This window comes from Pelodiscus sinensis, chromosome 1 (genome assembly GCF_052426305.1).
Source record: "Pelodiscus sinensis isolate ZL-2025 chromosome 1, ASM5242630v1, whole genome shotgun sequence".
Classification (NCBI taxonomy): Eukaryota; Metazoa; Chordata; order Testudines; family Trionychidae; genus Pelodiscus; species Pelodiscus sinensis.
This window is the reverse complement of record NC_143052.1, coordinates 114019930-114042399: the sequence shown is the minus strand read 5'-3', so window position 1 is coordinate 114042399 and position 22470 is coordinate 114019930. Positions and strand designations below refer to the sequence as shown.

Here is a 22470-nt window from a genome sequence, read left to right as displayed (position 1 = left end):
ATCCATATTACCTGTGCAGTCACATTCAGTCCAACTAATACATTAACAAATGCAGATTTAATGAAATAAGGGTTAGTCCAAAATGGTAAAGGTTACATGTGAAAATTTTCAAATTATTTGTGCTCTAAGTAATTTTTTTTCAGTTCATACCTTTTATAAAAACTTAAAGCATATAAAAAATAGAATGGTTTGAGAGTTTTGTTTTGTTTCTCCTTTTTCTCTTTCTTTTCACCCCATTTTTTGGAAAGACCAGAAACTTGGAAATTTTAACATTCAGATTTAATTAAAAAAACAAAAAACATTTGGCAATCAAAAATTCTAACTGCTCCAATTGAAATAGATTAGAAAGTTACATCAGTGTTTCTACAAACAAGGATCTGGCTTTGAGATAAGTACACTAAAGAAAAAGTGTCCCCTATTCTTGCGTGAGTTCTGATCATGATTGCTGGAACTATTAGTGTCGTTCAAAGCATTGGAAGGCAGAGTTGAAATTGGAATAGATACCTAAAAATCTGGATGCTTATCCAAACACCTTGGCTGTGTCTAGATTGGCATGATTTTCCAGAAATGCTTTTAACAGAAAAGTTTTCCGTTAAAAGCATTTTCGGAACAGAGTGTCTAGATTGGCACGGACGCTTTTCCGCAAAAGCACTTTTTGCGGAAAGGCGTCCATGCCAATCTAGATGCGCTTTTCCACAAAAAAGCCCCGATCGCCATTTTCGTGATCGGGGCTTTTTTGCGGAAAACAAATCTGAGCTGTCTACAATGGCCCTTTTGTGCAAAAGCTTTGCGCAAAAGCGACTTTTGCCTGAACGGGAGCAGAATAGTATTTCCGCAAGAAGCACTGATTTCAGACAGTAGGAAGTCAGTGCTTTTGCGGAAATTCAAGCGGCCCGTGTAGACAGCTGGCAAGTTTTTCCGGAAAAGCGGCTGATTTTCCGGAAAAACTGGCCAGTCTAGACACAGCCCTTTGGTTCAGAAATTTGATCGTCACAAAAAATTTCCTGTACTTCCTGGGTTTGATAAGCTGGAAATCTCTCAAGAACTTTCTGGCCTAAATAAGGAAATACAGGAATGCATAAGGATGGCTGGGTATTGATTCAGTTCTAACACATTACCTTTCTGCAACCATTTTGCCCATTCCTAGTTGTACTACTGCCTGTGCCTTACTCTCACCAATGCACAAGTGTTTGAAAGACTGAGCTGTGCTTTAGGCTCCCCCTTCTATCTCTGCCTTGATCAGTTATTACCGCAAAACATCATATTACCCAGCAACAAGGGATAGAATTAGGGTGACCAGATGTCCCATTTTTAAAAGAACTGTGCTGTATTTAAGCCCTCCTGCAGGTGTCCTGCTTTTTCTTAAAGATAGGCAAATTGGCAAGTATTTTCTGTCTCTCCCCCACCAGCCCATCATTACTGGCTGACCCAGGTGCTGACCAGATCCCTACCGGACAGCTGCTCACCCACCAGTGGTGAGTTGGGGGAGTGATCAGTGGCCAACAAGTGGGGTGGGTGTGCAAGGCTGATGGCAGGATGAAGATGCAATGGGCAGGGTCAGCCACTCCCCCGATGGCCATTCAGTGCAGACCCCCACGTGCCAGCTCTCAGCCAGCATGGCCCCTTCCCCCTCCTATTTCCAGCCAGCACTGACTGCATGCTGTGATGGTTAGTGAGTGCAGGCAGGCGCCAGGCGGTGGCCAGTTACATGTTGCCTTTGCTGCCCACCCATTGGCCCTTTATGTGCTCCCCATTTCACTGTCCTCTCCCTGAGTTACCAGTTCTCTCTCCTGTGCCCCTGTTGCTCTTCCATATCCCCTTCCACTTCCAACAGGGCACATCCTGCTACCAGCTCCTGGTAGGAGCGCTCAGCTCACCGACAGACTAGCTGGCAGGTTCCTTCCTGTCCCCGCTGCCTCTGACAGGGCTGGCACCCTCAGGAACGGCCCAGGGCGCTGGCCTGGAGGAGCCAAGCCCTGCATGTGCCAAAGCCCCACTGGGAAGCTAAGCTCTGGAATGGTGGGAGAAAATCAGTTTCCAGCCTGTTCACACTGATGATGGAGGCTTTCCACCAGCTGCCAGAGCAGGGGCTTCACCTGCGTCCTGCTTTGGGTCCTGCTCCCCGGAAGCACGAGGCTGCTCCATCCCCTGAGAACTCTTCCACGCTGAGCCTCCTTTCTGGCTAAGGTCACGGAAGGCCCCCTGCATTTAGGTTCTCTGAGCCCTGTTGCACAATTAAACCTTAGGGCTTAACCCGTTCCCCTTGCACCACAGCCATAGAATAGGATGGCTGGGTTATTTCGGTGGCCAGCAGCAGCCGTTAGTCCTTTTAGAAACTAATAGGGCAGGAAGAGACAAGCTGTTTCCAGCCACACAGGAATGGAGCATAGAGGAAGGGAGGGGAGAGAGCTTTGCAAGGACAGCCTAAGTCATTTCTTCCCTTCTCTTTTCCTATGCAACCGCAAGCAGCTCCCATCACATCCTTTCCCTGCATAGTGCCAAGACGCCTGCTGGTCTCATTCTCATAGACTCATAGACTTTAAGGTCAGAAGGGACCATTATGATCATCTAGTCTGACCCCCTGCACAGTGCAGGCCACAGAATCTCACCCACCCCTCCTAGAATAATCCTCTCGCCTATATCTCAGATATTGAAGCCTTTAAATACTTTGAAGACCCCAAGATGCAGAGAATCCTCCAGCTGTGATCTGTACCCCATGCTACAGAGGAAGGCGAAAAATCTCCAGGGCCTCTGCCAATCTACCCTGGAGGAAAATTCCTTCCCGACCCCAAATATGGCGATCAGCTAAACCCTGAGCATGTGGGCAAGACTCATCAGCCAGACACCCAGAAAGTTCTCTATAGTAACTCCTGTCATCCCTCCATTGACCTATTTACCACTGATAATGAATGGTCAATTAGTTACCAAGATCATGTTATCTCATCAAACCATCCCCTTTATAAACCCATCTAGTTTAATCTTGAAACCAGATAGATCTTTTGCCCCCACTACTTCCCTTGGAAGGCTGTTCCAGAACCTCACTCCTCTAATGGTTAGAAACCTTTGTCTAATCTCAAGTCTAAACTTCCTACTAGCCAGCTTATATCCATTTGTTCTTGTGTCCACATTGGTATTAAGCTTAAATAATTCCTCTCCCTCTCTGGTATTTATCCCTCTAATATATTTAAAGAGTGCAATTATGTCCCCCCTCAGCCTTCTTTTAGTTAAGGTAAACAAGCCAAGCTCCTTGAGTCTCCTTTCATAAGACAGGTTTTCCATTCCTCGGATCATCCTAGTGGCCCTTCTTTGTACCTGTTCCAGTTTGAATTCATCCTTCTTAAACATGGGAGACCAGAACTGCACACAGTATTCCAAATGGGGTCTCACCAATGCCTTGTATAATGGCACCAACACCTCCTTATCCCTACTGGAAATACCTCGCCTAATACATCCCAAGACCGTATTAGCTTTTTCACGGCCATGTCACAATGGCGGCTCATAGCCATTCTATAATCAACCAGGGCTCCGAGGTCCTTCTCCTCCTCCGTTACTTCCAACTGATGTGTCCCCAGCTTATAACTAAAATTCTTGTTATTAATCCCTAAGGGTATGTCTACACTGGCACCCGAGTTCGAACTAGGGTGTTAATGTAGGCAACCGAAGTTGGAAATGAAGCGGGGGATTTAAATATCCCGGGCTTCATTTGCATCTTGCTGGGCGCCGGCATTTTTAAAGCCCCGGTAGCTCGGACTCTGTGCCCGCGGCTACACGCGGCACGGAATAGGTAGTTAGGATTAGGCTCTCTAATCCGAACTACCGTTATTCCCCGGGCTTCATTTGCAACTTCGGTTGCTTACATTAACCACCCTAGTTCGAACTAGGGTGGTAGTGTAGACATACCCTAAATGCATAACCTTACACTTCTCACTATTGAATTTCACCCTATTGCTATCACTCCAATTTACAAGATCATCCAGATCTTCCTGTATGATATCCCGATCCTTTTCTGAATTGGCAATAGCTCCCAACTTTGTGTCATCCGCAAATTTTATCAGGACACTTCCACTTTTGTTGCCAAGGTCAGCGATAAAAAGATTAAATAAAATTGGCCCCAAAACTGATCCCTGAGGAACTCCGCTAGTAACCTTCCTCCAACCTGACAGTTCACCTTTCAATATGACCCGCTGTAGTCTCCCCTTGAACCAGTTGCTTATCCACCTCTCAACTTTCATATTAATCCCTATCTTTTCCAATTCTGTTGTGAACCCTGGCAGAAATCAGAAGTGCATGACCGTGTGTTCCCCCAACATGTAGGAAGGTACAGTGCTAGGTACCAAGAGAGACACGCCCATCCTGGACAGCAACCAGGCTTGGAGGGTGCCGAGCACTGGGCAGGGATAGTAGGATCGGTTGTTCACGCCTTTGTGAGAGAATTGTATGGATGTGGACGTGTGTCACTTCGCCTTGCGTGTGGGGATAGGAGTGCATGTTACCCTTCTCCGTGTGAATGCTAACCCCTTAAAGATAAGCATGTAAATAAAAAGGATCCAACTATGCAGCATTTCTTTTTAATATGGTCTCCGTCAACTTAAACATTAATTTGAATGTTTGTCTGATTGTTTGATGTTGACCTACATTGTATAAGAGACATTTTTCCATGTGTCCTGTACTCTGCATAGGAAAATATGGTCATCCTAGATGGAATATTATTCATGGATTATACCTGGTTTTAAACAAGAGCATTTCAGGGACATGGGATCAAAAGAATGCCAAGAATAATGTGCAATTACCTCCTTTACAAACAATATTCCTCAACATCTATATTCTTATTTTCAGGCCCTGAACTGTTTCTATTTGAAAAAGGATCATTGTCTGATACACAGGACAAAAACCCCCCAAACCCATTATAATTAATTATTTGTTCTACATTATCATTTAGAAACCCCAGTCATGATCAGGGCCTCATCACACTTTGGGCGGTGCATCAGGTTTACGCTACTGAAGAATCTTCCTGAGAAACTGCAGGTGAGGGCATCATTAGTGCTCCTTTGCACCAAAGCAGCAAGATTCCCAGCCCAGCAATTGTTGCGGGGGATTCTGTAGTGTGAACATGTGTCCGATAGGATCTAGACTAGAGAGAGAATCCTTTTTTGGACCCTACTGTCTGGAGATGCCTGGGATGGAAAGAATTTGGAGAAGGGCCTGAACTAAAACCCTCAGATCAAAATATCCTTCAAATCTGATTTATGAATGTTGTTGCTGGTCCCCCTCTCTCTAACTAACTGCCCCAAAACTCAAGGTCTGAACACTCTGAATTATGCTGCGTGAGAGAGATATGGATCCAAATTTTGCAGGATGGGCTGAGCAACGGAACATCTTTCATTGTCACTTACATAGCTGACTCTGAAGTTTCTATAAGACCAATCCGTTTGCTCCTCCTCAGAAAGCATCTCTACTGTGATGTCTCCGTAAGCAACAGGCTCTTCTGTAAAAGGCCAGTAATGATCACACTTCACCTAGAAGGAAACAAAAACAACAGTACAATCAAATTCAACACAGCACATTTTTGCTTGGTGTTTAAACAAGTGAAAAAAGTTGCTTTGAGAGGCCTCTGATGCATATGAGCACATGATTATTATATTTAACATTCAATTTTGAAAAAATGTTTTATTGTCATTATTATTAAAATACTATTGAAAGCTGCATGCCATTTCTATGTATGTTAGTTCTATCCATTTGCACAGATAGCAAAGACAATATATGGGAAACAAATGTGGATCCTACAAATATTATGGCCAACACTGTTGAATTGATTATCACAGCTTTATGAAAGAATAGCTATTACATTGATATCTGTTGTAACAGTGGCACTGGAGACATGCAATACAGCATGTTGTTTTGTTCTCAGTAAATTAGCATTTGACACAATATTTGGAGGCCCGCTTCAATGAAGAGAAATCACTGGTGCCATCTTTAATTTTAGCATTGTTTTGTTCTCTCGCTTGAAACGTGCCAGAACTACAGTTTTAGGAAATAAGCATTTTATTCACCCACAGAAGGGGTACAGCATGGGCTGTGGCAGGTCCTTCATGCTGCCCCAGAAATATGCTGACCTGAAGGGAGAGTAAGAATTCATTTCAGTCTATAGGTGCTGGAGCAGGGTTTGCTGCAGCGCCTCCTGGCTGGAAGTGGGTGCCATTATATACCAGGTTTACAGTTTGACTCAATGGTTCTCAGTCACCATGCCCAGACAATTCTCTGCCTCTCTGCTGAAACTGCCACTCCACGGGACTACCAGTGCCAATCGTGACAGGAGTTTTTTGTGATGTGGCTACACACCTATAAGGACTTATCTGGGACCATCACACATTTCAGAGATGCCAACCACCAGCTGTCAGACTGACGTGACCACTGAAATTATTTATGTCCTTACAAAATGCACATAGGATTATGTTACCTACCCTTCTTTTTTCATTACACTGAGTGAGCATAACAATGATTTGTGATTTTTGCTGAAGGACCATCTTCCAAAAATCATTCCTTGTCTCTGGTAATGGCCCCTGGGTTGCAATGTATTCCTGTGGTGAGTTATAGCCCTGAAAGACAGATGCAACTTATTAATATACTGCGTTTCATGGACCCTTCGGAACATAAAATTCCTTCGGGACTATATTTACCACATGTTTTTAAAGTTACATTTTTTTTTTAACGTATAAGTCCAAAATTCAAAGAGAGCTTTTTTAAAGTAATTCCTAAGATGTGAAGAAGCCTATATAAAGTTTCTTGGTTTGCTGGTTTTCAATCAATGAAAATTTAAAAAAAAATCAAAACATTTCCAAAGAGATTGAGGAGGTTCTTTTACAGAAGAACCTGGAAATTAAAGCGTGTTTAGACAGAAAGTGAAAGATACCAATGTAAATTCACTGTCCAAAGTTAGCAAAGTGCAAAAAATAAACAGCATAAAAATTAAATGTAACATCAGGGCTGTTTTTAAACAAGGTTTTAATAAATATAATATCCTGTGAATTCCCAAGTACAGTAGCTACACATCCTTATCTTGCCCTGTCCCTCAAATAAATTAAGCAGCACTTCTAGTGAATTAAATTTAATAGAAAAGAAAGAAATGATTCATCCGCTGAATTTTAACCAAGGAAGTTGTGCATAAGTGTTTGCAAGATCAAGATCTAAATCAGTAAATTACCTGGTAGTATTAGGCCTTAAATAATAGTAAAAGATTACTCTAAAAGTCATAACTTTTTAAAGGTAAAGCCAAGAACAGAGCCATGAAAATAGAAGCTAAGTTTGCACCCCATTTTCCTGTCTTGCTTCCTGTGCATTTTAACTGTACCTGTGTCAGGGCTGTTCCTCACTCTGGCACTCTGAATGCAGAAGGTGGGGGCTCACAAAGACTTTAAATATACCTTGCTTCTAAGGCTCTGGTTACAACCCCTCTCCCCCCTGCCAGCCACAGATTCGCTGACTTGGTACGGGGGTAGCTGCCACCGTCAAGTGATTTTCTCTCTAAAACCTAGCGTAAACACTTGAATTCTCCCCCAGGGGTACCCAAAGCTTTTTTGTTCCAAAAGAGCTTAAAAAAAAGAAAAAAGAGAAAAACAAGCTGCAGTCTCTGGTAAATGACCCCTAAGTCTCAGGCAGGCAAATACACACACAAGCCCCTGTTACTCTCAAGGACACAAGAATCAAATCATCATCTTCGGAAGTGATTTTCATTACAAAAAAAGATATATTCGATAAAGCATACTTGGCTGCTAGATGTTCGAGTATGTCTACACTACAGCGCTAATTCAAACTAACTTATTTCGAATTAGTTAATTCGAAATAAGTTAATTTGAAATAACGCATCTAGACCCAAAAACTAATTTGAATTAGCGTTTTGCTAATTTGAACTAGCACATCCATACTGATGGGACGCTGGGTCACATTTAAGGGCAGCTGAAACCGGTTCCGGCAGGACATCAGGTCAGTAGTTGCTTTGTGTGGCTGCTGTCTGAGGCTCGTGCTTAAAGGGACCCCCCCGGACAGCCGGTTCTCAGCTTTTCCGCTTGCTTGCCTACCTCACCGAGGGACAGCAAAGTGTTTTCCTCTCCGCCTGCCTGTGTCGGTGGTTCCCATTGGGGATGCCGCCACAATTGGCACCATGGAGCCAAAGCTCACCTTGGGCATGCTGCTCCAGTTTTTGGACTTGCTGCTGCAAGTCTGCCAGCAATGACTGGAGGCTGCCTGGCACCGTCTGGTGCACGTCAGCCCCCTGCCTTTCCCCCTGGCCTCCCTGGGGGCCGTGGAGGAGCCGCAGCAGCGCCAGGACACCAGCATACCCCGCCGCATCTGGAATCTGGACAGCAGCAGCGACTGGTGGGACCACATCGTCCTGGAGTGCTGGGGAGACCAACAGTGGACCCAGAACTTCAGGATGAAGAAGGACACCTTCCTGGAGCTCTGCGAGTGGCTCACCCCTGCTCTTCTGTGACGGGACACTCGCGTGAGACCCGCCATCCCCTTCCAGAAGTGTGTGGCCATCGCCCTGTGGAAGTTCTCCATGCCGGACAGCTACCGATCCGTCAGGAACCAGTTCGGCGTGGGGAAATCCACCATCAGAGCAGTGTTCATGCAGGTTCAGCACTCACCGGCCACTGGGCCAGGGGGAGGAGGGCTGCAAGGAGAGGATGGGCCGCCCCAGGGAAAATGGCGGGGGAGGAGGTGAAAGTGTCTTGCATGGGAGGGTTCAGTCTGTCCCGGCTGTACTACACTCTGCCCATGGCGGTCAGGATCGCAGCGGGGGTTGCTTCCGGGTGTGGGGTGCGGGGCAGTGCCAGTGAACGAACACTCTCTGCCACACGGGTGCCCCAGTGATTCGCGGTTTGGTGTGTCTCTCTGCAGGTGGTCAAGGCCATCAACCGGGTGCTGCTCCGCAGGGTGGTCTGCCTCACCGATCTGGACGTGGTCATCCAGGGGTTCGGCACCCTTGGCTTCCCCAACTGCGGGGGGGCCATCAACGGGACGCACATCCCCATCCATGCTCTGGCCTCCCTGTATATCAACTGCATGGGGTACTTCTCCGTGATCCTACAGGCCGTGTCTGACCACTGGGGCCAGTTCATGGACATAAATGTGGGCTGGTCCGGCAAGGCACATGACAGTAGGGTGTTCTGCAATTCCTCCATGTGCCAGAGGCTGCAGGCCGGGACCTTCTTCCCCGACCGCCACATCAGGGTCAGGGACGTGGACATGCCCGTCTCCCTGGTGGGGGATGTGGCCTACCCCCTATAGCCCTGGCTCATGAAGCCGTACATGGGACACCTCAGCCCTTCCCAGCAAGCCTTCAATGCCAGGCTCACCAGGACCCGCATTGTAGTGGAGGGGGCCTTCGACCAACTGAAAGCATGCTTTAGGTGCCTCCTCACCCGCCTCGATCTCGCCAAGCACAATATCCCTCCCGTGGTAGCAGCATGTTGTGTGCTGCACAATTTATGTGAGCGGAAGGGGGAGGCTTTCCTGCCAGCCTGGATGGCTGAGGCTGACTGCATGGTTGGCCAGTACGTGCAGCCCCGCACCACCACCATCCAGGAGGCCCAGCGGGGGGCCGTCCAGATCCGGAAAGCCCTGCGGGAGAGCTTCCAGGTGGAGGAGGGAGGACTGAACTCTCCCAGCATGCCCCACTGGGGCCTTCTTCCACCCTCCTCTCTTTCCCCTCCCTAACCCTCCTTCCTAATGTAAAATAAAAACACCTGTTTTGCCAAAAAAAAAAATCTCTTTATTGTACATAACTGGGGTGGGAGAAGGGAGGAATGAGGGTGGGAGAGGGGAGGGGGAAACCTGGGAGGAGGGAGCTGGAAGGGGAAGGAAGGAGAGGAAGGGAAGGGAAAGCTCAGGGTTGGGGGTCCTGCTGGCTCTTCCGTCTCACAGCACTGAGGATGCAGGGGCTTCGGGGGGGGAGTGGGTGTGGAGGGTGGGGCAGGAGGGATGGGGGGTGCGGAGGAAGCAGGAGGGGGAGCAGGAGTGGGAGGAGGAGCAAGAGCTGGGGCGGCTGCAGGGGCTGGAGCAGGAGGAGGCAGGAACCTGTCCACCAGGGTCTGGAGGTGATCTCTGAGGGCATGGCTCTGCTCCTCCAGCACCTACAAGCTCCGCTGCCACAGCCGCAGCCACAGGTCCTCCCGGACCCAGCGGTCCTGGGTGCAGAGCTGGTGCTCCATTAGCCGCAGGTGCTGCCGCTGGTAGTCCTCCTGGTTCCTGGTGCGCCTGCTGGCCCGGATGCGAGTGGCTGTTGCAGGAGGGGTGGTGTGCCCTGCAGTCCCAGGTGCTGCGGCTGTGGTGAAACAAGAGCAGTGGTCAGTTCTCCTTGGGGACACGGTGGGTGAAACTGTGTGGGGAACGGGCAAGGCGAGGTCAGCGTGTGGGGAACGGGCCAGGGCCCCTGCATGACACCCAGCTGCTGCTCCATGGTGGGCAAGGCCCAGGCGCACGGTCCCTGGGCTCCCTCATCCCCCCCCATACACATAAGGGGAGCATGACGGCACTCACATGTGGAGCCCTCCCCGGCCTCGGACGACACAGCCGATGTGCTCTGTGGGGTGCCTTGGGGGTCCTGGGTCGGCTTCTTGCAGGCTCCTGGCTCTCAGCATCCTCCTCCTCTGTGTCAAGGACGGGTCCCTCTGCCTCGGGGTCGATCACCACCCGGGGGGGCACGGACTGGGTGAGCCCCCAGGATGCGGTCCAGGGCCTCATAATGGGGGCAGACCTCTGGGTCAGCCCCTGGCTGGGAGGCCCTGGAGTAGGCCTGCTGCAGGTCCTTAATCTTGCAGCGGACCTGCTCCCGGGTCTGCATGTGGCCTCTGGTGGCCAGACTGGCAGCCATGCGGCTGTAGACAGCCACGTTCCTGTGCCTAGTGCGGAGATTGTGGACGTTGGAGGCCTCCCCTCAAACCTCGATGAGGTCCACGATCTCCGCACTAGACCAGGCGGGCGCCCGCCTTTTGCGGCCCTGGGCTGGCTCCTGGGGGCCGCCATGCTGGGTGGCAGCGGGTGGCTGGCTCATGCCGTGCCAGGTGCAGGGTCTGCTGGCTGGGTGCTGGCAGGCTTGCAACTGGCACAAGCACTGTAGCCAGACCGTGCCCCTTTACGGGCTCCGGGGCTGGGAGGAGGACAGTAGAGTTTCCCTGGTTTGGCCCAGAGTGGCCACCAGGGCAACCTGGGAAGGGCTAGCCTCCAACTAGTTCAAATTAAGTGGCTACACAGCCCTTAATTTGAACTACGGCTGTTAGTTCGAATTAACTTTGTAGTGTAGACATACCCTTACAGAGCAACTAAAGAAAACAAATTAAAACACAGAAAATCTCTTGAAACAATTCTTAGATGGTATATGGGTAGGACAGGCATAGATTGACACAGATTAGCTCAAACGAAACAACAAAATAAAAAAAATACCCTGATCACAACTAGATTCACTTTTTCCCTTTACTTATTCATGATATTCTCTTGGTTCAGTCCACTTCCATGCCCCGAATTCTTTGGAGGCATGGGAGTCCTGTCTGAGTTTAAATCATTCTGTGCATCTCAACTCCTGGTTTAATCCTTCCACACAAAGAAAGAAGGCAAAGTATCTCATCCAGTTTAAATGTTAGCACTCTCTCTCGATTGGGTCTTCTGGTCCCTTGCCAACACCCTTGCTACCTACCTTACTTTAACCTCTTAGTCACTGGGTGCTGGTCAGCACTCCTCCTATCCATTGCAACCTGTATCTCTGGTTCACTGTCTTCATTCCAATAGATTAAAATATTGGGGGGGGGGACTTTTAGCTGTGTGCCCATCCCAAAATTTCCTCCCAACTATAAAAGTATGCACATAACTTTTAGTGATGCTATAGCAAAATGTAAACAAAACAGGATTATGGACAGATGCAAAGTGCTCTTCACTAAAGGCAAAATTAATGACATTTTTTAAAAAGTCACCAAATTGCTAGGAATTTTACATCACCCACCCCCACTTCCTTTGTAATATTTCCCTACTAAGAACATTAATCCTCAGGTTAATTTGAGTCTTATCACTTACAGGAATATAGTTGGCATTGATATAGTCTGAACCTTCTTCTTCATTCATTGAAACTAATCTGACACGACTAAAGTCATCTGTGAAAAGAAGAAGAAGAAAGGGGCAGCTTGAGAAAAATGAGGGAGGTTTTTAAATAATCTCTTAAAATCCTGAAACACAATTACACGCTCTCCAGCATAGTTAAGGCAAAACCACATAGTGCCAACATGTCATATGAATAAGTAATGCCCAGTTCGCACTGTATGGGCATGGCTTCATTACTGCTGCAAGAGTCTTCACGGTTGGGTCTCTTTGGATCTCATTAAATCACGAGGAAAAAAAGTTGATAGCGGCTCAGCAGTAGGAATGACCTACAGTCATGACAAATATAAAACACAGAGCTTCATCCTTTCAAAACTAAGACCTATTTCTCTCCAAAGACAGCTTTTAAAACAAGCTTTTATCTGCTGGAAAGCCTGCATCAAGCCCACAATTAAAATGCTTCTTCCCCTCTGCCGCACTCCAAGATGGACCCTCGGAGGAGTCTGAATCTATTGTACTTACATGGCAGTATATTTGTGTAGCGATTTTTACATCGATTCATGGGAAGGTCAGCAGCAAAATGGGGTATGTCAATCCCAATCAGTTTTAGCTCCTATTTATGACAGAAGAGAAAATGTTGCAATTAAAAATTAACACCTGAAACATCGGTGACAGATGCCTTCAGGGGGTGAGGATACTCAGAAGGACATGGAGGGGACATGCGGCAGTATCCCATTTAGCAATTACAATTTTGACAGAAGAAGCAGGGTGCACCTCCCAAGTGCTACCATGAGTCACCTATGACCTAAAAATAATGGCTTGGAATAATGCTCCACAAAATGGACAGACTTACAGACCAAAGCATTTTGATGAGGCACAGCAAGTTTCTTTATTTATGGACACTGCAAATATTACAGTGTGGCTCATGCCCAGGCAACTACTTCTAAGAGTGGGAGTGAAGTCTAGTTCCCATGCCCATTCAACCTTTGGCTGCCCTGATGAAACATCATTATATTTTTCAATTACTGTCACCGAAGTTGGTGATTTTGTTCTGATCTACCCAACTCACTCCACATAGAACACTAGCACTGGATGGATCTTTGAGAGATCATCAAGTCCAATCCCCCGCCCTCACAGCAGGACCAAGCACCATCTAGACCAGTCTTGACAGGTGTTGGCCACTGAAGAGCTAAGAAATGGTGGCACTATCTGAGCTAGATACAAGTAATATTTCTTCAATTATCTACAACTCACAGCAGGGTGAAGTCCTATCCCTACCAAGTCAAATAGAGTTTCGCCACCAAGATCAACAGATCCAAGACTCCACCCAGCATTTGCAGTTCCCTTTTGTCTTCACTTGACAACCTTGCTTTTTTAGCACTGGGGAAATAAACTAATCAGACAAGACCATGTATGCCCAGTAAACTGTCCCTTTACTTCTAAAAGATTTGGCTGGCACCAATGCCATTTTTCATTTTGTCAATTTAGGCTGCCACATGGCCTTTGCTAGAACAGAGATATGGATCCGAACACCACAACCATACCACCCATCTAGTTCTTTCAGGTTTTCAAAAGAAGTAATCCAATTTGGGAGTGGTAGCCAAGAGGAATTGTCTTCATATACGTACCTCAAATTGCAGAGAAAATTTATAATCTGAATCTTTGGCCATATCCTTGATGTAGCTGTCAAAGTCATCCAACTGGACAGGGCTTGTCAAAAAACACATGGGAAAGAAATTGTTTTGGTTTTGGGTACTAACAATTCACTAATCTGTATTTTTAACATATATTAAGTCATTATACCTGGGACAAAGCTTGCAAAAAAGCCTGAAACTTATGTACCTGAAATGTGACACATAGGCTATGTCTAGACTACGCGTAAGATTCGAAAGAGGATATGCAAATTCCACAGGAATTTTCATATCTTCTTCCGATCTCACTTTCAAAAGTAGAGCTTTCGAAAGTGAAAGTAGTCGTGATGCGGCTTTTTCGGCACCCCCCCCTTTTTCGAAAAGCCACTCTTCCTCAAAAAATGAGGTTTACATGGCTTTTCGAAAAAGGGTTTGATGAAAAAGCCACGTCCCGACTACTTTCACTTTCAAAAACAGAGCTTTTGTGTATCCCACAGAATTTGCATATCCTCTTTCGAATCTTCCATGTAGTCTAGACGAGCCTATACTGGCTGACGACTCATTTACCTGTGATTACATATAAGTGTATTGTAGCCATGTAGGCAACTGCAGCTAGTAGAATAAAATCTACCTGCATCATTAAGCTAAATTCTGAAGTCCATCATGAAGCAAAGTTCCCACTGGCTTCAGTTTGAATTTGGTCAGTTTTAGGATCCAGGATTTGGCCCACTGACAATGAAACATAGAAGTGAGTCAGGAGAGCCGTCACCCTTCCTCAGCTCCAGCCTTTCACATCAAACAGTTTCAAAGGGGGCCGTCTAGCTATAGCTGTGACTGGATTTTCCATTTCTATTAAAAATGAGTCTGGGAGAGCAGATTTGCAACCCAATTCTAAATCCCACTAGAGTTCATATCCAAGGTTTTTATTCTGGTCATCTCTAATTGCAACACATTGACATTCACTCCTGAATGGCAGCAAAAGCAGCTCATTTAAACCGCCCTAGTGGCACATATAAATCCCTGTTGTACAGGGGAAACTATCTGGTAAAAAGATATTTTTTAATTTCACCTGCACCGTAATCACGCAAGTTATTAATAGGTTACATTGGTGGGTCATTTTGGAAACAGGCCTCAATTTGAGTCAGAGAAGGCTTGTGAAGTTTAAAAAAAAAATGCAAATTTCAGCCCCAGAGCAGCAATTATTTTCATGGCTAGCTTTGAAAGGTTCAGGTGTTTGCCATCAGAAGCCAAATTCTACTCTAGGATAAGTGGGCACAATGTCCATTGACAATAACGTTGCACAGACATATTGGCCCAGATTTATCAACAGACATAAACTGGCCTAGTTTTATTGACTCTAAAAGAGGTAAGTCTGTTTGCCCCAGATGAGGATCAGGCCCTAAATTTAGAGAAAAGAATGCATCATTAGATTAACACCTTATACAATGAAATACAAGCATACAGTTTCCCTTGCGCAATTATCATGTTTTAATTTAGAAACTACTGAAGCATGTACACAATAATCAGTTCATTTATTTGGAAGCAATATGCCACCAAGGATCTTGTTGTTTAACTCCAGATAATTACTCCTGTTTACCTGTTTAAAATTAATGATCTAATGTACAAGCAGCACCTGCCCTTAGAGCCTGATATCAAGAAGGAAACAGCACTATGAACAAATACATTCAAGTTTTTTTTTTTACAGTTTGTCATTTTTAAACAAGAAAAGGCCTTGTTAGAATTGCTAACTTAGTATAATTGATCTTTCCCCAGTGATTAATTTTCTATCAGTCAGGAGCTCCTTTGCCACAATCTATCTGTTGAAAAGATAAAACAAAACACAGGGTACTCTTGATTGAGTGTAATTATCTGTTGCCATGTGCTTCCAGACATCTCTTGCTATAATCTCTCTGGAGGTATTTACCAGAAAGAAGTATATTTATCTCTATAACTACAACACCACTATTCAGTAAGCTTCATATTTCCTATACAGTAGTTATTATTCAGTCTAGTTTGTCTATCGATTATTTTTAAATATTATTTAAAAATAATAAAAAAGTCACCTACTTGGTCAGCTTCCTCTTCTTTAGTCCATTTTTACTCCTGTAATAAAGACAAACACAGCTTTTTTCCAATATAACTCATCATTTGAACTTGATTAAAAATTAGTCCCATTGTCAACATTGAAAATGGGTAGATTTTCTGATCTGCATAATATTTGTGTCAGGTGTGTGGCTGGAAACCTGACCTCTTTGAAGTCAATTGCAAATTAGCCTGCTACATCCCCTTTATGCATTATAGCATCAAGTTCCAAGAGTCACCTGTGTTCTGTACCTGCCTCATCTGGTCCTACCTCCTCATGAAAGCTAGCCACCTTCCATACAGGTAAAAGAAACACAAGGGACTGATATTATGCATGGCCCTAACTGGTGTGCAAGGATTGGAAGTTGCTTGTAACCTACTTTCCTCTTTCCAAATACAGGTGATACTAAGAAAATCTAGCCTGTACATGAAATTTAATATACGCTACTTAATCAGAGTAAGAAATTACTTCCTGCTTCCACAAAGACGACAATGACAAATATCCTAGAGATTTCAACAGGAATACGAAATGAGTGGATTAAACAAGGTAATCTTTAAGAAATGGAAACAAAAAGTGCAGCATACTAACCACTATCATATGTTACATAAAGTTCCAGACAAGGAGTCCTGGCTCACATTTGTCTGAAAATATCTCTAATATGTGGCAGCCCTACACACTAAAGAAGACCCGAAGAAGAGGTCTGTATAAGCTCGAAAGCTTGTCTCTCTCACCAACAGAAGTTGGCCCTATAAAAGACATTATCTCACCCACCTTGTCTCTCTTTCTCTCTACTATCTACTGCTTACCTCTGAAGAGGCTAAAATAACAGAGAGCTGGAACAACATTAACAAGTCAGATTGCAAGTCCAAATGACCACATCCTGAATTAGTAGTAGGTGCAGTCAAATGAACTATTGATAATGTCTGCTGAGATAATCAGACAGATAAAACTGACAAAGGCCCATTAGAAGTGACAAATACTTTGTCTGGGCCTTTAATGATCTGTTCTCAAGTATGGCTGACTACAATAAAATATTTTGATGATTTTTTAAAAACAAATTCAAAATGTTTAAAAAATAAAATCCATACTTTGATATTTTCAAAATATGTTTTGTAATAGCAATGAAAATACACAGGAAATGGGAAAAAAAGACAAATTTAAATGTGTTCTCATATTTTCTCCAGAGGAATAAAGAGAAGAGAGAGGGAGTTTAAAAGGGGGGGGGGCAAAAAGAGTTAGAGGAAGGAGAAAAACACTTCAGAAAGTCAGAACTTCCTTTTTCGGGATCAAAACAAATTTTTGGAATGAGTTTCTAAACAATCATTTTTTCATAAAACAACAAAACAGCCCGCTCTCACTGCAGCAGCTTGGGGCCAGGTGAGAAGCAATTCTCCATGGCTGCTGAAGCTGCAGCAGACATAGCTGGCGGAAGGAGAGAGGTGCATATCCCTGGTTGGGGCAGGTCCAGGTTTCATCTGCCTCCTGCACTCCTCACCCAGAATAAGGATTGCAGCACATGAGCGTCCCTTCGCTACTTGAGGAAGGGGAACAGCCAGCAGTGTTCTCATACTAATTGGGGAAGGAGAGCTTCAGCCTCCTCGCCCTGCCTAAAGGACACCTGGGAGGAGTCAGGCTCAGATCTGGGGCACTGCTAGAGTGGTGGGGCACCCTCAGACAGCTGTTTTCACCTGCCTGGTGATTCTGTCTCTTTTCTGTATGGATTCATGAGAAGCAATCCCATTCCACGCACATCCCATTTTCCTGGCTCAACAAAACTTTACCTTAGTTTAAGTTATGATGAAAGAAAGCTGTATACTGAATTTGGTGGTCCTAGTTCTTATCATTTAGGAAGAGTTCTTGAGCAGACAGACACACACAAACTCTCTCAACTATATAGCACTGTACATAGTGTGTCTATGCCAAAGGTGGGCAATAATTTTCACAGGGGGCCCACTTAATGAATTTTGGTACATGGTCATGGGCCGGCTCCACCCCTGGAAGGGGCAGGGCCTGGAGTGGAGGGGGGCAGGGCTGGGGAGTAGCATCCCGCCACAGTTGACTGGGGCCAAGGGCTTTGAATTAAAGACATAGCAAAGGGCTTGTGGATCCCAGCCCTGCCACTACCGTGTACCTGGCAGCTGCCTCGGGTTACTGTGGCTATTTAAAGGGCTCACAATGACAGACCCTGGTGCGGTGGCACTGCAAGTGTGAGCCAGGAGTCACTGAAATGGGATCCTGCTGCCTGAACCACTGCCTGGAAATTTGGTGGCATGGGCAGCAGGATATGAATAGAAAGCAGCCAGAAGCAGACCATGGACCGGATCAAAGTGTTAGGCAAGCTGGATCCATCCCCTGAGCTGCATCTTGCCCTGGACTATGCTACTAACATTTCTACACTAGTGTGGAACAATTACTAAGATAATGGGATATATTGTAGTACAATCGAACATGAACTATTTGCGATTTAGACACAGACACATGTGGACCTGGACTACACCCATGCCCTTGAAACATTTATTTTATACCTAAATGGTAGTTTTGCCAGAAATGTCTTAAAATGAATTAATCCAGGTGACCCCAAATACAACTTTTGTTATCCCTTGTGACGAGGGTAAAACTGAAAGCTCAGCATAGAGGATAAATGAAAAAAGAAAAAGCATGAAGTGCTGCCAGTGATGCGAGTGCTTCTAAGAAACCTCCTCCAAGCAACACTTCAACAGGTATGTAAAACAGATCTGTACCTCATGAGACAAACAGAAAATATTTATTAAGCTTTCAGAATCTCAAGTGCCCATTGTTACTTTGCATTGCACTGGCCCGCTGAGTGTTCACAAATATAACCAAACTTCACGTAAAACAAGGATGCTTGAAACAACAGAATTAATTTTACGTTGGTAGTCCATTTGCATTATAGATGTCACTCTGAAGGCCTGATTCTCCACTGTGCTGCATTTTACATGGTCACTGACTCAGGATGAAGAATACTACCATCCTGATTCAATAGCTTGTTACACCCACTTTGGACTGGTGTAAATGACAACACAAAGCATAGATGCTGGAACTCGGGGTGCTGAGGGTGCTGCCACATTCCCAGCATAAAGTGGTTTCCATTATATACAAGGTTTACAGTTTGTTTCCATGGCTCTCAGTACACCCATTATTCAAACTGTTTCTGCACCCCGGCACAAGGGGCAGGTCAGTGGAGTTCCAGGCCCTGCATGATTTTTGGAGGGTTTGATCCTGCTCTTATAGACACTAAAGGCAAAACTCCTGAACTTAACTGGACTCTCTCTCGAGGAATCAAGAAGTTTTCTTTATCTAGATCCAATTCCAAATTAGGTGATTGCTCTTAAATAGGCAACACAACCAGAGATGATAATTTGTTTCTATAGTTCTTGCACAATATATTCTTTTGACTAACTTAACTGGGCGCTGATACTCTACACAAAAATGGCTACCATTCTGGCAAAAGATTTCAACAGCAACAACAAGAGAGAGAGAGAGCCATTCTCTTAATTTTACCAAAGAGCAGAGGCATCACTTTGATTTTAGACTTGGAGGGGCACAGGGGCACAAACTCCTACCCAGTAAGTAAAAATGTCTTGGTGAAATCTTAGTATGTTATAGGCAAGCTACAGACATAGCGGGGGGAGGGGGGTGTCCATGTTATGGCTGTTTATAAATACAGTTAAAGGTGTAGGAGAGGATTATAAGACAGGGTTGTAAAAAGCCTGTTGGATCTAAATACATTGATTTGCCATTTATCAAAACCACCAATGATTTATTAATCATTTATAAATGGAACCTTAAGAGAAAGTACGACCCATTTATTGGGGTTGGGGAGAGCTAGTTCAAAGCATTCACTGTACAAATTCGGGGCCAGTTTTTGCTCCTGCTAGGAAAACTCCTGTTGACTTTGGTGCAATATGACTGCCCTACAAGTGAGGAAGGATTGTCTGGGCTTACCAGAGGAGGAGAGCTCTGCTTCATGGCTGAGGGGAGGGGACAAGGCAGTAATGAGGTCAGACTGCTGCAAAGAGGTGAACATCAGGCAGTTTGAAGCACTGACTCACTGCCTCAAGAATGTGAGGTCCAAAAGGTACATGTACCCCATGGGGGAAGTCTCAGTTACACACAGCAGGCAAAGGCAGTACCCATCTCCCTCCTCTAGTGAAGGCAAATATAAGGTTGGGTTTTTAAATTAATGGAGATTGTCTATCTCCTAGAACTGGAAGGGACCTTGAAATGTCATTGAGTCCAGTCCCCTGCCTTCACAGCAGGACCAAGTACCACCCCTGACAAATTTTTGCCCCAAATGGCCTCCACAAGGATTGAACTCACAATCCTGGGTTTAGCAGGCCAATACTCAAACCACTGAGCTATCCCTCCCTCCCTCGTCAGGACCTCCTGTGGGCAGCATGCTAGTCCCTCCTTTTTAAGGGGGCTGGGAAGGATTTTTTCCCCACACCACTGGATTGGCTTTGGTGGAGTGAGATTTTTTTCACCTTCCCCACAGCAAGGACCAGGGAGAGCCTTTTTGGACAAGAAGAAAAGGTGGATGGCCGTATGTCACAACTTATTTCATAAGGTTGGGCGGATGTTCAGTGCAGGTACACCATAGGGAAGGCATCCAAGAACCAGATAAATGGCTGGGTAAAGGACTTAAAAGGAGGTACTGGATAAGGGAACAGGATGCGGGAGGGGTCTTAGGAACTCCTCTGATTAGGCGTCAACTTCCCCTCATTCCCGTTTTCACTGAACCCCTTAACTCTCCTAACAAAGGTGATGTATGGTACGGTCCAAACCATTGGTTGACTGGGGGTCCTGGATGGAAATCAAGGGGGGAAGGTGGAGCCCTGAGTAATGATTTATAGTAATGCTGATTGACCTACAATGTACATTTTATCTGCCGGACAGTCCCAGATACCTAATAAAGTTGTGGCCTGATTAAAACCCATATCAAGCGTCTCCTGTCCCTTCTTTGGTGTACCCAGACAAAGACAGCACCTTTAAAAACAAATGGTTTGTTTAGGATTTACACAGATGGGCTAACACCAAGCAATTAGTAAGAGGAGACAGCAGCTGAAATCAACATCAGGCAATCAGCAAGTGGGTTTGTAATAAAGTGAGAAAAGTTGCATAGGGACAATAATGAAGTGTGTGAGAGTGACCACTACAAGATTTCCTGCAACAAAATGAATAGGAGCATAAACAAGAAAAAAGTGGTAGAAGCAGGTAGCATGAATTTTGATACACACACAGTCTCCATTCCACATTATAGCACATGAAAGTTATTGTAACTTCAAGAACTTCCAGCCTTTCAAAACAAAAGGACACATTTTTCATGTATTAGGAAATTAATATGGTTTAGTTATTGCATAGGGGAAAAAAAGTAAAATCACTTACCAAGGATTAATATAAAATGCCAAAAGATAATCAGTCCAGAGGCATGAGGGTAGCAGAGTTAGGAAAGCAAATACACTTCTACGCCTGTGAGCATTAATAGATAACATACATAAACATGAAAAAAAAAGTGAGGAGAGTTAGTAAGACAAACTAAACTCAGAAGACCAGTCAATTGCATAGTAGAGGCTAGGTAATAGGATAAAAAAAATCCTGTTACTCTATTAAACATGAAAATTATTAGATTCCATGGCACTGGTACTGTATGAGCATGCACCCTGTGTAGTAATTTACATGTGTTCAAAGGGAGTTTAAAATTGTACACAACCAGATGGGGAGCATTTTACAGTTGTGCAAATAACCACACTGAGTGCAATGTAGTGAAGATTTAAGACCAATATTTTAAAGCAATGCTAATGGATGTGCCTAAAGCCAGCAAGGTGCTTTTAAAATCCCACCTGCAACCGTATCATTTATACTGCTTTAGTTTATGGTATTCAGGGTATGTGTTTTATTTTCATCTTAGTATAATTCTTTTACATCATGAATTTGCAGGACTTGTTTTGGTAAGTTGTCCCACTGGTGTCAGGGGGACATGCGTATGAATGTCAAAGGATCAGGTTCATATACCTTATTAGTCTGTTGAGTCAGATTTCTACAAATGACTATGAAACCTGTGGAAAGGCAATACCACTAACAGACAATATCAAGCCGTAAATAGCTAGTATGCATTATTCCCTAAGGTTTGCAGCAAAGTTTTGTTTATTCTTTTGCTAAACTTGGTTTATTTCCGTTGTTTCTGTAGGAAATTATTTAAGCTAAATTTTACTACAATTAAATACAAGTTTTAGGTACAAAATAAATGGTAACATTTACAGTTATCTGTTACGGACCAAACTGCCCTCTGAGTTACACAGGTGCGAGGGTGTGTGGGGGGGAAAGGAGGGGAAACAGAACTTCTGGGTCCCTGGGCCAGATGGTGGTGGGGTCCTGGCTTCATCCTCTCGGAAGGTGCAGGGCCTCAGGCAGAAGGGGGGGCACTGCAGCAGCCAGCCCTTAGCGCCTCACCATCTACCCTCCCCCAAGTCAGCCCTCAAAGATGTGGTGCTCCAGCACTGATTTAAAGGGCCTGGGGCTCCAGCCGCTGCTGCAGTAGTAGCAGCAACCAGGAGCTACAGGCCCTTTCAAATTGCCAGGCCCTGGGGTAGTTGTCCCCTTTGCCTCCCCACTCCGGCAGGTGTCAATCCAAAGAAAATTAATTAAGAC

General features: G+C 45.1%; 1 protein-coding gene across 3 annotated transcripts in view; it reads right to left on the bottom strand.

The window, feature by feature from the left end:
* Window positions 1-22470, bottom strand: part of PTPRO (protein tyrosine phosphatase receptor type O) — a 227806-nt gene that overhangs the window by 11289 nt on the left and 194047 nt on the right. For 2 of the 3 annotated variants that reach the window (XM_006130258.3, XM_089769519.1), the window contains 7 exons: window positions 21208-21291; window positions 15786-15821; window positions 13716-13797; window positions 12610-12700; window positions 12067-12143; window positions 6462-6596; window positions 5394-5516 (listed from right to left, as the gene is read on the bottom strand). In XM_006130258.3, the coding sequence (XP_006130320.3) occupies window positions 5394-5516; window positions 6462-6596; window positions 12067-12143; window positions 12610-12700; window positions 13716-13797; window positions 15786-15821; window positions 21208-21291 (628 nt within the window). The remainder of the gene's footprint in view (window positions 1-5393; window positions 5517-6461; window positions 6597-12066; window positions 12144-12609; window positions 12701-13715; window positions 13798-15785; window positions 15822-21207; window positions 21292-22470) is intronic. The other variant, XM_006130259.3, reaches the window with a different exon arrangement.